The sequence below is a fragment of the Sitophilus oryzae genome, unplaced genomic scaffold, assembly GCF_002938485.1.
Source record: "Sitophilus oryzae breed Bouriz unplaced genomic scaffold, Soryzae_2.0 scaffold_562_pilon_pilon, whole genome shotgun sequence".
In the NCBI taxonomy this organism is placed as follows: domain Eukaryota; kingdom Metazoa; phylum Arthropoda; class Insecta; order Coleoptera; family Curculionidae; genus Sitophilus; species Sitophilus oryzae.
The window spans coordinates 869,123-883,177 of NW_022147154.1; the positions used below are offsets into that span (position 1 = coordinate 869,123).

At 30.4% G+C, this 14,055-nt stretch overlaps 1 protein-coding gene across 1 annotated transcript; it reads right to left on the reverse strand.

Moving 5' to 3' along the window:
* Positions 1-810: 810 nt before the first annotated feature.
* Positions 811-10,534, reverse strand: LOC115887332. Its single transcript, XM_030906734.1, has 7 exons — positions 10,338-10,534; positions 7,486-7,618; positions 6,864-6,971; positions 4,814-5,070; positions 2,690-2,848; positions 2,600-2,628; positions 811-1,110 (listed from the first exon to the last, which is right to left on the reverse strand). Exons 1-7 carry the CDS (start codon positions 10,392-10,394, stop codon positions 927-929), a joined length of 927 nt encoding a protein of 308 aa, XP_030762594.1. The 5' UTR covers positions 10,395-10,534; the 3' UTR covers positions 811-926.
* Between the last annotated feature and the right edge of the window lie 3,521 nt (positions 10,535-14,055).

Sequence of the window (14,055 nt, forward strand, 5' to 3'; positions counted from 1 at the left end):
CAAATTTATACTTCAGTATGGTATTCTTATTTTATTATTGTTACACTCATTATTACCTTCATTGACCTTGGTCACTTCATCTGCGTAATCTTTATTTTAATGCATGCGATAGAGATAAATATAAATGACCGGTTGACAGACAGAGAGGGAAAATAAAAAGCGGCATACAGCATTGCCGGTTTTTTACGTTTGTATGAAAATGTGTATAAAAAAATTAATTATTTTAAAAACTTTCATGTATTTTCTATTTTGATGCAAAATTCGGAAATACCGCATAGAAGAAATATATCAACTCAACTTTTTTCTCTTTTTAATATATTTGATTTTGCAGTAAGCTGTCGACATCACTGTCTTACACGTTAAAATCCACACCACGCAGTTTCGATGGTCAGATCGGTATATCTGAAATGTTTTTGAACCATTTTGTACTGTCTCTAAAGAACGAATCATCCATTGTGTAAGAGTCACTTGGGTATCTAAGGCTTGGATAATATGTTTTTTACCTGCCGTGTCCCCGCCAAGTCGAGCACAGCCGTACCAGCTTTTTCTTGAAGCAACTACGGCACTTTTGACCCCCCTGTAACTTTGTTGTGGATAAAGCAAAAATATTAATTTTTACTAATCAAGAGGACGTACTATAGCTGGCTACATTGCCAATATACCTATTATTTGCTCTACCGATGTAAATTATTTTCATCATTAGACTGTTTGTTGTTTTTATATTACGAGTATAAGTATATATTTTTTAATTTATTTATTTGCTGTTAGGTGTTTTCATTCTTTTTATCCCTATAATAATATGAAACTACCTTCTTTTTTAACATAAGATTTATTAAACTAAAAATTAACATCCTCAATAAATAGCATATACCAGTTTGAAGAACAATAAATATGCAATTATTACTTTTAATTTAAAACTATGTATTCTAATAGTAATTACTAGAATTTCGATTTTTTCCTAATGATACAGGCGTACTACTATATCGCTGGGAATTCACCTCAGGAAATGGAGGTGCCGTATAGACATCTTCGAAAAATTCGTGGTCTCCATATGCAGGACTTTTCTTTCCAGTTCGGGGAACCTGAACCCTTGGTATAGTATTTTGTTCACTAAACATGTTTTAAAGAAATATATTAATTACAATACATATATGAGAAATTTATTAGACGACCAGGACATAACATAAAATGCTTCGTCTAGCTGTTTTTTAATTTTGATAAATTTTAGTAGTGGAAATGGGGGTAATTCGGAATACTGTTGGTAATTTGGAATACTGATTTATTGAAACAAGGTTGAAACTATGCGTGGCGCTATCTGGCTGAATATGGTATAAACTACTAATTCAGCTTGTATTTAGTGGACAACAGGAAACTAAATCGACAATCTATGCCCTGATGTTTGATTTAAATTAACTTTGACTTGGTCTTCAGATAAGTATTGGTTTATATTTTAATTTGTTACCTAACCTAACCTATATATTTTACGGATTATGGCATAGGTCTTCATGTTGCTCATTTGGTATAGTCGAAGTTATATTCCTTTTGCTGCTTTTCGATTCTATAAATGTATGTAAATTTTTTCGGCACGAACTGTTTGATGGATTGTAACATATAAAGTGTCGATAGATTTGTTTTAATCTGGTCTTAATTGTAGGAGGGATATAGGGTAACATGGGCAAAAATCAGAAGACAGGAACAAACAGTGAATCTAATGCAAGCCGAATTACTTCGACCTCCTTAGAACTCGGTCCAGAATTTTACTTCAATAGAGAGCCAGAAGATCAGGAGACGAGTTCTGGTTATTATTTTGCAATTTTTTATCAAACTACTATTCCATAATATCTTCACTTCCTCTATTAAATTTAACTAAATTCTGATTACATTCTATTTAAATATAATTAATAACAATTAAATTAATACCACTTAAATTTAATATTTATCGATTTGGTGTTTTTTTAATCACTACCATTTCAAGGAATTCCCTCTTTTTTGTCCTGATTTTTGTTTTTAATATTTTTGTCACGCTATAATAATTAAAAGAATGTTTTTTTTTTCGTGATTAGCAAGTGCAGTCTGTTTTTTTGTTCATATTTATAACTTTTAATTCGATTTTCTATATAATGACTAGTTCGCCCAATGTACGCCGCGTCGCAATCATTGCATGGAAATATACAGGGTGTTTTAAAAAACATGTGCCATCTGTCCTGGAGAGATTCCTCACGTAAAAATAAGATTTATTTCAATTATCAACATAGGTGCGATTCTTTTTTGTTTCGTAGCTACAGGGGGTTAGCCTTCATGTTTTTTTATTTATTATAATTTTCTTCCAAGTGCTTTTAGCGATTCGAATGAAATTTTGACGATAAAAGTTACTGTAAGTGTTACATATTCTAGTGCTAAAAAAATTTCGACAGTACTTATTTAATACTTTGGCCAGTTAATTATATTACACCAGTTAATGACTTACAAAGCAGAATCGGACCTATGTTGATATAAAAAATAAATCTTATTTTTACGTGAATTTCTCACGAGAGATGGCTCGTTTTTTGAAATACTGTATATAGCTACAGAAAATAATATAAGACAAATAGTAACTTACTATTTAAAAATTGAAGGGGTACTCAAAGCCTAAAAACAAAACAAATTTATGTATATAAGAGCAGTAGAAAAATATGATATAAATAATTACCTGAGTTCCAACAACTATTAAGCTTAAACTGAGAAAGACGTTTACGAACAATAGGACATAACCTCTGGCTACAATTGTCATTACAATTCCAGTAGCGAGTTTGCAATCTATACCAGTATTAATTATTACTTCACTAAAGGCTTGCAACATTAGTAAACCCTAAAATATTTATTAATAAGCCATGTGGTAATAAGCTGCTGTATTTTAATGGAGCACTTTTTTTTTAGTTGGTATTTTAAAAAGTATGTCATGTACAGGGTGTCCCATTTTCGTGTTTTTTATGGAGTTTCTCGTTTATGAGTAGGGATACAAAGATGAGATTGTCACATCACTGTGCTACTTGATGAAACTAAAGATGCTACACACATTTGTCCTAGCATTTTTGGCTCCGTGGTTTTCTTATAACATATCGAACGGTAAAAACTGAGTCCCGTCACGTAGAGTATTTTACATAGAAACCAGTGGCGTAACTAGTTTTTCGCTTGGAGCTACCATTTCCAAAATATAACTCAAACTTATGTATTTTTAAATTAGACATTCTGTATATTATTACCATTTTATTTAATTTAGTTTAAGCAGATAATTTTGCTTTCCATCATGTTATGTCGTATTGCTTCTATCGTGTTAACTGCACTAAAAATAAACTTATGCAGCTTTTAGATAACACGTTGTCAATCACAATTATTGATATTTTAATGTACTCGTACAATAATTCTACATACAGAGACTCGTGTGGAATAATCAATAACCAAAATTTGACATCGAATACTTGATTATTTTGACAACCTATTTTAAACCGGCCGCCTCTGTTGAAAAGTTAAATAATGTAATTTTTTTACCTTATGTTTAAAAATATGTATAGAGTATGTTATATTCTTAGAAAGCTCATAACAAGGCAAATAAAATAAAAATATAATATACAGAGTATCCCATTTGAAAAAAAAACATAAGTTTGGGTCGTATTTCAACAATGACAGCTCGCAGCAAAAAAATAATTACACTCTTGGAAAGTATAGGATAACCGAGATACGAGGGGAATCGAAAAATGTAACGTGTTTTCAATTTCCCCCTTAGGATTAGGACATTGAGGGATAGGACAAAGCTTTCTGTAGCATCTTTAGTTTTATAAAAAAGTAGCAGTGTTGTGATAACCGCATCTTTGAAGCTCTATTCATACGGAAAGGGGACACTCATTTTTGTTGTAAAATGGGGCACTCTGTAGAGTGTGTGGTAAGAAATTTGGAAACAAATGAGATAAAGTTTATTTTAAAGTACTTATACACATTTATTATTTATAAGTCTCTACCTCCTAGCAAATTGCTAATAAATAAGTGAAAATTTAACAGATATTTATTTAATAACCATTTCTTACTGTTATAGACACTAAAAATTTATATTAAAGACATAACAAACGTATTAAAATTACTAAGTATAAAATTACTATCGATAAGTTAAAATATTTCCACAAAGAATTCTACAAAATGTTTCAATTCAAGGCATTACTAATGAAAAATTGCTAATCACTCAATCAACTTTTATTCCTTTTAAAACAAATGATCCTCATAAAATTTTATTTACAACTTAAGATATTGATTTTGACTGAATTTTAGGATTAAATTTTCTTAATCATTATTGTACAGTTGATTTAAAAAATAGACAATTAATAAGAAACTTTAAAACGGTGCCTTTATTTAAAATTTAATATTCACTGAGGGAACAAAATTCAAATTCTAAATAAATTAAAAATCAAATAAATATTAAATGTTGAACAGAACAAATTTTTAAATTAAAATGTAATCCAAACCAAACCAAACTGTAATGGTATTCCTAAGTCAACTGATTTTTGTGAATTTTGTGATACACTGATTCAAATCAATCAACAACTGATATTCAAATCACAAATGGAGTATCATCAATTATTTTTGCTTCATATTATGTAATAGCCTTGTTTATATATTCTTTAGGCAATGTCGATTTTAATTGCATTTTTAGAAGAAATTATATTTAGAATAGATAATAATATATATTATTTTTGCTGTTCATGGATAAAATAAGAAAACGCTTGAAGGCGACATTTTAAGTAAGTTGTAGAAATATTAAATCATAAGTTGTTGTAATAAATACCTCAGCAGTTGTTTCTTCTTCTAGAGCTAGAGTAGTAGAAGGCTGTGTAATAGTAGCAGGCTGTGTAGTAGTAGAAAGCTGTGTAGTAGTAGAAGGCTGTATAGTAGTAGACACCGAAATTACAGTAGAAAACGTACATTCAGAAAAATCACGCGCTAATAATGCCAGAAAAACAATATCAATTATGCTTGTTATTATTATTATAATTCCCAAGATTACACTAACATACGCTTGTCTTCCTTTATTTCTTTTTAAAGCTGAAATGTTACTTAAAATTAATAAACATATCACAGTACAAATATAAATCTATACATATTATGTTATGAATGATTTGTCGAAGCAACTAAAATTTGCTTATACAGGGTGTCTCAGAAATAAGTGCAAGTATTTTATCTGGTGGTAGATCTGGTCAAAAGAAACATATTTTTTCTTGCCATTTTTACAAGAAATTGAAAATAACAGAGTTATTTAACTTTGAAATATTTGAAAAAAAAACATTGCAACATTTTGAGAACTTAATTAATTAAGAACCGGCTATTAAGCGCTAAAATTAACAGTGAATACAAATATGATGAATATGGATAATGTAGGAGGTGACAACAATGCAAGGTTTAGATATACCGCAGAGAAATCTCAGGTGAATAAACAAGTGGCACTTTTCCACTTTTCTGGAAAATGCCAAGAAAAATATAATATTTTCAACAATATTTTTTCCTAAAAAAACCTGGCGTATTTCTGGGGTCAAAATATACTACCGGTTAAAATACATACACTTATTTCTGAGACACCCTGTATAAGTATACTAATACTAATTCAAGATCTGTCATAAATGTGGATAACCTCATGAAATACTTCACATATAAGCTTACTTCGAGTTTTACTTATTACCGATTTTAAAAAAAAAATCCTCATATTTTCTTCTGCGCATGCGTAATATAGTTCTAGGAATAAAAAATACCCTAAAGCGGGGTTTCCACATGCAAGGATTGGAAACATGTAAAATCGACTGGCGCAAGTTTAGTGGCGCCACTATTTCATGTGCCAGTAAAGTTCAACGCTCCTGTACTTTTTGGCGCCAGTTTTGTGTGTAAACAATACTTCAAGCATCTCCAGTCGTACAAATGTCGTTTGTTTCAAAAAAGTGGTCTACTGAATTAATAATAAAGTTTTTGGAAGCCTACGAACAACATCCTTGCTGATGGAACAATAAAATAAGTGATTATAAGGACCGAAATAAAAGGGATGAAGCCTTAAGAAGAATTGTTGGAGTCATGTCTGATTCTCTCAGCAACTTTGATGTAAATTCCGCAAAGGCCAAAATTCGAAGTATTATAAATGCTTACACCCTAGAGCATAACAATAAGGTGTTAAAATCTCATAAAACTGACCGTAATGACATGCCAGTTTTAAATTTACTATAGACCTGTGGAAACGGGTAATGGCGCCATTTAATTGTGGCGCCAATAAACTGGCGAACACTGGCACCAGTAATCCTTGCATGTGGAAACCCGGCCCGCTTAAGTAAACTATAATGAATATCTACTACCCAACTTCAGACTACAGGGAGATACTAAGTTTGTTCCAACATAGCAGAGAACCGTTCTTGGTAGGGTTAGAATTATGTGCAGTACAGAAAATGCATTCCACCAACGAAAGAATCGTTCCAACAACAATATTTGTGAACCGTAGATTTCAATACCAGGCTAAAAGCAAGAATCAAAAGAACTGACCTGATTTTAAGACTGTATCTTAGCTGATATCATCCAAGATGATTTGAAACTTTTGTTAAAAAGTCGACACATGCGTACAAATCCGATGTCTGCGATCTCAATTACCATTCTAGAACAAATTTCTTTGTTGGAACTGAAACGTTGGAACAAACCTACTATTTTTACGAATCAAAGATCAGTCACAAGTTGCTTTCGGTTTGACTTCTAGGCAGTGGCGTTTTACAAAAAATAATTATTATATTTTTTAGATTTCTCTTTCAGTCACAATTTAGATTTCCCTACAACCAGAAGGGTACAGACATTATTTAATTATGTTTTACCTGAATATTGATCTATAGATGCTGCGACCCAAAGAGCACTTAATACAATATATATCCATCTTAATGCGTTAAATGATGCTGGAGTTATAATGTTACCATTTCCGGGATCTAAAAGAGAATTTAGTAAATCCAAGGTACTATGTATACAGATTGTTCCTTAATGACATGTTAATATTTAGGGGGTGATTCTTGGACAATTAAGAAAAAAAAAACTTTATATGAATGTATGTCCTAAACATCTTAACTTTTGAGATACAGGGTGGTAACATTTTATAAAAAATAATTTTCATAATAAGTCTGATAGTATTATAGATATCTTTATGAAAATTGATACAGGTCTTTTATGCATCAAAATGCATTTTTTGATGTACAAACAATATCAAAATATATCATTTTCTATATCCTCACTCATTTCTAAACAATTTTACTTTTTTGATTTTCTTTCTGCCGAGTTATTTTACTTCAATTGAAATCGCTAAGAATTGCATGCTTAGACTGTTGGATGGAAATTGGTTTTTACATCGTCTGGTAAGAAAATTAAGAGATAAATAAGAAAAATTCTGCACATAAAATACATTTTGATGCATAGAAACCGTGTATCCAATTTTATAAAGAAACTCACCTATAAAATGACTGTAAATAACACTTGAAATATATTCATTATAATTGGTGGGAGTCCTCTTAACTGATTCTGGAGTGTAATTTGTAACAACCAATGTTAATATACAAAGGACTAACCAAGTTATTCCTTGAATCTACAACATTGCATAACAAATCTATATGTATTCAGGGTGGCCCATTAGTAAGAGGAAGTCCAAGATCGTCATTTTTGTCGGAGTATGAGAAAAAGTTTTATATAGATATTGTATGGTTTATAAAGAGGCAAAAAGAGGTTAAAAATATTTTGTTGTATACAGGTTGTCACAAAAAAAGTTATGATAAAGTTTTAAGTTTTATTAAAATGCACTTCCCATTTTTCTGAAGATAATTGGATTCAGCATATCCGGCAAAACGTAAAAGTTTTTTTTATTTATTTGTATATAAAATTTTGTATTCAAATTTATTTCTGTTAAATTATGTAAGAACGGCTTTTTAATTTTCTTGATATTACCGGGAAAAAAAAAATTTAATGTTAATAGTAATTGTGCCTTTAAAAATGAAGACTAATATTATTTATTGTTAATGATTGATTACTAAATAAGGGTTAATATTAGTTATTGTTAGTGAATGTTAAAATGAATAATGGGGCAACTTATTAAAAAAAAGATTGACTTTATAAAGTAATTAATTTATATACAGGGTGGTCCATTAGTGTGAGAAAGTCCAATATCGTCGTCGTTGACGAAAACATGAAAAAAGTTTTATTTAAATGTTGCCTGGTCTATAAAGGTAGATGGCCTAAAAATTAATTTGGGTGTATACAAAGTGTCCCAAAAAAATATAAAGTTAATAATATAAGGCAAAATATATCATTAGGTGGCTAAAATTTAGAAAAGTGAAGTCTGGAATCAATCAACTTCACTTCATTGTGGAGATACTAAGTTAGCCGGCTCAGGTACCTATAGTCATATTTAACTGTTATGACTTTGCTGTTATACTAATACACGAACTATGATTTATTAATTTTCCTAGAAAAAAGTAAACAATATAAAGTAAGAGATAATATAAGCATAGTTATTGATAAAAGATTTTATCAGTAAGAAAATAATTTCTTACCTCATAAAAATACCTATCGTGACAAAAATGATATATTATAATAAAATTATCGCGTAAAACGGAGATAAGGTTAATTATTGTTATATTTTTTTCCGCGGCGTATTATGATTCACGGACGAATAAATAAATAATTCGTTTTCATATCTTCATTTACCTGAAAATTGTACATAAAATAGTTAACTCAATTGACTATAAATCCTTTTGTACTAATTCAAATAATTTGATAGATTTAAATATAACTTTCGTCATTTTTAACCAATAGCAGCTAACCCTCGTGACTGAAGCAAAAATAACTGATTGAACCCGTGTGTCATTCAAATATTTATCTTGTGTTCATATATTTAGTTCAATGTTTTAAATGTATTAATAGTTTTTTTATTAAAAGGGTTAAATTTTGTTTTAAAAACATGGGCTTGTATGAAACAAACTATAAAAAAATCGTCCATATATTGAGGTGATATCATTTCTATATATATTTTTATCCTCTAATTGCCCAATTTAAGTTTAGATTTTCTTTAAAAATATAAGGCCCGCTATAATAGTAGTTAGTTAAACAAATGTTTATAATACTTTCATTTTAATTTGACCAGGGACCATACAGAGGCAATATCTAACCAATAAAATCGGCTAGTACTATTGGTTAAAAGTTACAAAATATTATTTTTTATCTAGATGGCTGAAAAATTGGTGCACTTATATAAAATTAAATACGAAATAACTTTTTTTAATAAAGTTTTTGGAAATTCTGCCAGCAAACTTATTTTTTGGCCATTTGTTACTTTAAATGTCAAATTTGACCAATACCCAGATACAGCAAGCAATAGGCCACATTTTCTTAAGTAATTTTTCTAGTTCAAAGCAGAAACTATTACCCCTATTACCCTTGTTTGGCTATTAATAAAGTCAAATTTTACCTAAGTCAATAAGTAAAAAAGTTCCATATGATGATGCGGACTTTATCTCTGACCCTATACCGGGTGCGTCTCAAAAGTGGCTCACCCACTTTTAAGACAAAAAACGAGATTTGGTATCAGCAGTCGAAAACGGAAGATGACGCTAGAATAAAAGCTAGACATAAATGCCTCAAAATGAGAAAGTTATCGTACATGTACGCCTAATTTGTTTCAAATTCAGAATTATTGTCTAGTGATTCGATAATAATAAAAATTAGATTTTTTTACCCAAGTGCACAAAGGAGCTGTATATAACAATTTAGTATTTAGTTTTTGTTTTATTATATGTTAAGAAAGTACAAAGCGGTTTTTTGTTTGTTTTTAGGAATTTTCAAGAAACATATCGAATTTTGAATTTGTTTGCTATCAAAAAAACGTTTTTCTAACTTTTCTTGTATTGGGGAGTTTCCATAAAATGTGTCATATGAGTCTGTGAGTGTCAGCATAAATGTTAAAGAAAAGTAGTGGTAGCACAGTTAAGGGTTTGATATGCTATTTTTTTGCTGTTTTGAAGTTTGACCGTTGAAGTTTTATTCCATAATATATAGTATGTCACTGATATGCAGTGAATATCAATTATTACAAATAAGCTACCGGCGTCAACGATGGCTATGAAATGAAGATCGCTGTCATTTTATATGTAAAATTATATGGGAAATGTCATCGATCGTCATTTCCAAGCCAACTGCCGTTTTTTTTTTCGATCATACGGTATAAGCGTTCGTGAAAAGAGCTGTCATTTGCGGAAGATAGGGCAGTTCAAAACCAATTGTCACTTTTTACTGATATTAACATAATATCTTACCAAGCCTAGAACTGATGCTACTTTTGCCAAAAATTTTCCCTTGTCATTTAAAAACATATTAAAAATACTGATAAGACTTTTTATGACTTCCTCTTCTCCACTTATTTTTTTTTCGATGTTTCTAGCACAGTTATCTTATACACTACTAACGTCTACCTACTATATTATCTTGAAGTCTGAGAAATCTGACATAATTATAATTTGCTATCTTACTGAGATAATAGATAGAAATAATTAATAAATGCTTTTTACTTATTATCTATCTTCTCTATTATGTGAACTAATATCCTTGTTTAGAAATGTGTGAAAAGAGTATCTAATAATGTGAATGACAGATGCAAGATAATACCGCGAATATTTTGGTAGGTATCTATAAGTATGTTGTTATTTCCTTTGCCAACTTTATATTTTCATATATAATATAATCAGTAGATATTCTTACCTTTACATCAGCAAAATAAAACACTTAGGTATTCACCACAATACAGCAAAACACTTTACTTTTGCACTGAACGCGCGTTTCGCTTTGGTTTCGCTAATCATGTTAGCATAATCAGCAGATGATTAAAACTGAAGTAATATCTACAAATTGAAGCAATATAGGCGCTCAGTTGACACAGACCAAGAGTGACAAAACTAGCCAAGCGAGTCAAAACCAACTGAGCGCAACAACCAGTGATCGAGTCTAGAGCAATAGAAACAGACAACTGGAAGGAAATGGACCAACTGTTCATATTATTTTTACATTTATTAATTTTGAAGCTCTCATATGCATCTAATTGCCTGTAAATACCCGACCTTTTTTTATAAAATTTCATGTAAAGATGATGATCAGAAATATAGTGGTTAAACTAGAAGATTAGTATTAACTAGATTTAAAGGACATATATGGCTCAGATAAGATATGGAAGACCGGTCTTGCGGTGCTCAACATATTGTCGATAAAGATCATTGTATACCTAGATATTAATAATTTAAAATTAATTAAACAGCTCTCAAATTACAGGCAATTAGATGCATATGAAACCGTCAAAATTAATAAATGTAAAGATAATATGTTCCTATGCCCTATAGTTCCACAGGAGTTTACTGTCCAGAGTTATTCCCAGATATTTGACTGTAATGGCAGTATTTCTTTTCCATCTATGTGGATTCTTTCCAGGTTTTTAGACTTTTTCTAGTGAATGATACTGCTGAGAGTCCTACATCATCTCTCAGTGATGCGCAGCCCTCTTTGGATAATATCGCACAGGGTTCCTTCATGTTTCTCCCTAGCAATCATGACTATGTCGTCTGTATAAACTATGCACTGTATTCCCGCTAGAGTTACTTTTTCTAGTAGTCCATCCACTACCAAGCTCCACAGCAGGGTTACTTCACACTGTGACTGTAGAGTTCCTTGCGTGGTTCCAGCCGGTACAGTTCTGGTACTTACCTGGGCCCCTGCAGCATTTCAAGAGTTATTCGACAAGACAGCAAAAATGGGATATTTTTTACACTTTCTTGTGTTTACATTTCAAACAAATTTTAACTAAGAAATAAATAAGACTAGATTTATCCATGAAATCATTAATTTTAATTTAATTGACAGATAAAAAAAACGGCGTCAAGTTATCTTAAAAATTACGATTGATGATTTTTTATGTGTAAAATCCTTGATTATGGATTATAGACAAGGGTAAAATTATATGGTGAATGTAACCGGTTTTCATTTCTAAGGTAATAACTTAATGCCGATTTTTTTAATCATGTAATATATGTACTTGGAAACAGACAGGTTTAAAAAACAATTTAAATACATTATAACAAATATTTAGTACTATGTGAATTTTTAAAATTCGTTTCGAGTTAGAAAATCATGTATTTTTTTGTATTCAGAGCTGCAAGCTCACAGAAAACTTAAGTCTTCTTTTTATTTAAATCTCTCTCATTTTAATGACTTAAGTCATTTGATTTTAACTTATTTTTCGAAAGCTGACTTAAGACTAAATTTAAGTAATGTTCAAAATGATTTGTGATTTAAATCTTTATTCCAAAATAGAAAAAGAATTAAGTCATTAAAAAAGGTTTAAGTCTTTTAAAAGGTTTAAATCTTTTAAGAAAAAACTTAAGTCATTAAAAATATTTAAGTATTTTTATGAAAGACTTAAGTCACATTTTTATATAGCTTTATGATAAATTTTTAACAGCAACATTTCTTTTTAATCTGTATGTGGCAGCCAGGCAGCAGATAAAAAAGCAACACTCAATACTCTTAGCAAATAAAAAGTTAGTTTTTCGGAACCGGTTTTGATTATTTGTCATGTTACGCGTGCTTAATCAGTCTCTTGTCTTCCAAATGAATCAAGTGAATCCCCGTCCCGTTATATAGCCGGAAAGATGAACCAACTGATCTCGAATATATTGAAGAGTACCTTAAAATCCCCCAGCTCTTAGCTTATGCCATCGACAAATTACATAGTGATCAAAACATATTACCACTTTTTCTTTTTAATGAATATGTATTTGATGACATCTAAACTGTAATGGATACATATATACAGAGGTGGATGGGCCATATGGGAAAACGGGAAAATTCTCGGTGGGCCGGTGGAAAGATGGGCCGGGGGGCCGGGCCGATCAAAGCTCAAAAAGAGATTGGATTAGCAAAAATTAAATGGTTAATCTTCTAACTAAAGTGACGTAAGATCCTTAGTGACTCTATAACTAACTAATCAATTTGAATCAGTATAAACGTTAGTTGCTTTTAAACATAAAAACCAATTTGTAAAATAACTATTGTAAAATGTCTTTCTCTGGGACACTTATAATTTTAATAATCATCTGTTGTTTGTTCGGTTTAAATTTTTTTATTATACAAGGTGAGTCTATAAGTGCAAATATTTTCAGGGCTGGTAGATCTCAATAAAATAAACATAATATCACAGATAACACACTCACAGATTATATGTTATCTGTGTAATATATTCTCTTTACCGAGTTTCAAATAAGTCCAATAGAGTTATTAATGTTTGGAAATTAAAAAAAAAATAGATTTATTTAAAAAAAAATGAGCCACCTCAATTTTTCGGTATTTGCATCTCTTTTAGTGCCGTAATATCAGAGATTAAGAAACTATACCGTGGGGAAATTTGCGGTGAACAGGAAGTTACAGGAACTAAAAAGTTTTCTAAAATATACAGGAATATTTAAAAGAAAATGCTCGATTTTTAACATTTTTTTTTGCAAAAAAAAACTCATAGACGTGTTCCTGGGGTCGAAATATACCACCCCTGAAAATATTTGTATTTATTTAAGACTCACCCTGTATAGTTTTACCCACTATTCTTTATTAATAACTAATAAATATGACTGACTGGCAGCAGAAAAAAGAATGAATAGCATTAGGTAAATTTAAATAGTCTCGATCTAAATGGGGGCCTCGGTGCAATATTTTTTGAGCTCCACTTTGTAAAAAGGTAGACGAATTTGACGCGAACTCTGCGGTTGACGGAGAAAACATATATATGTTTGGTTTGAATTGGAGACGGACTAAAAGCCAAGTCTGACAACTAAAAGCCAAGTCTAAATTGTTTTAAACGTTGCTAAACTGAATTTGGTTTGGTAACTAAAAATTACTGAGACAGCAGAGATAAGGTTTAAACTAGATTAGATAATAAAATATTAATATGTCTCGTAAATCCAAATATTCTTATTATGGACTGTAACATAGCATTAC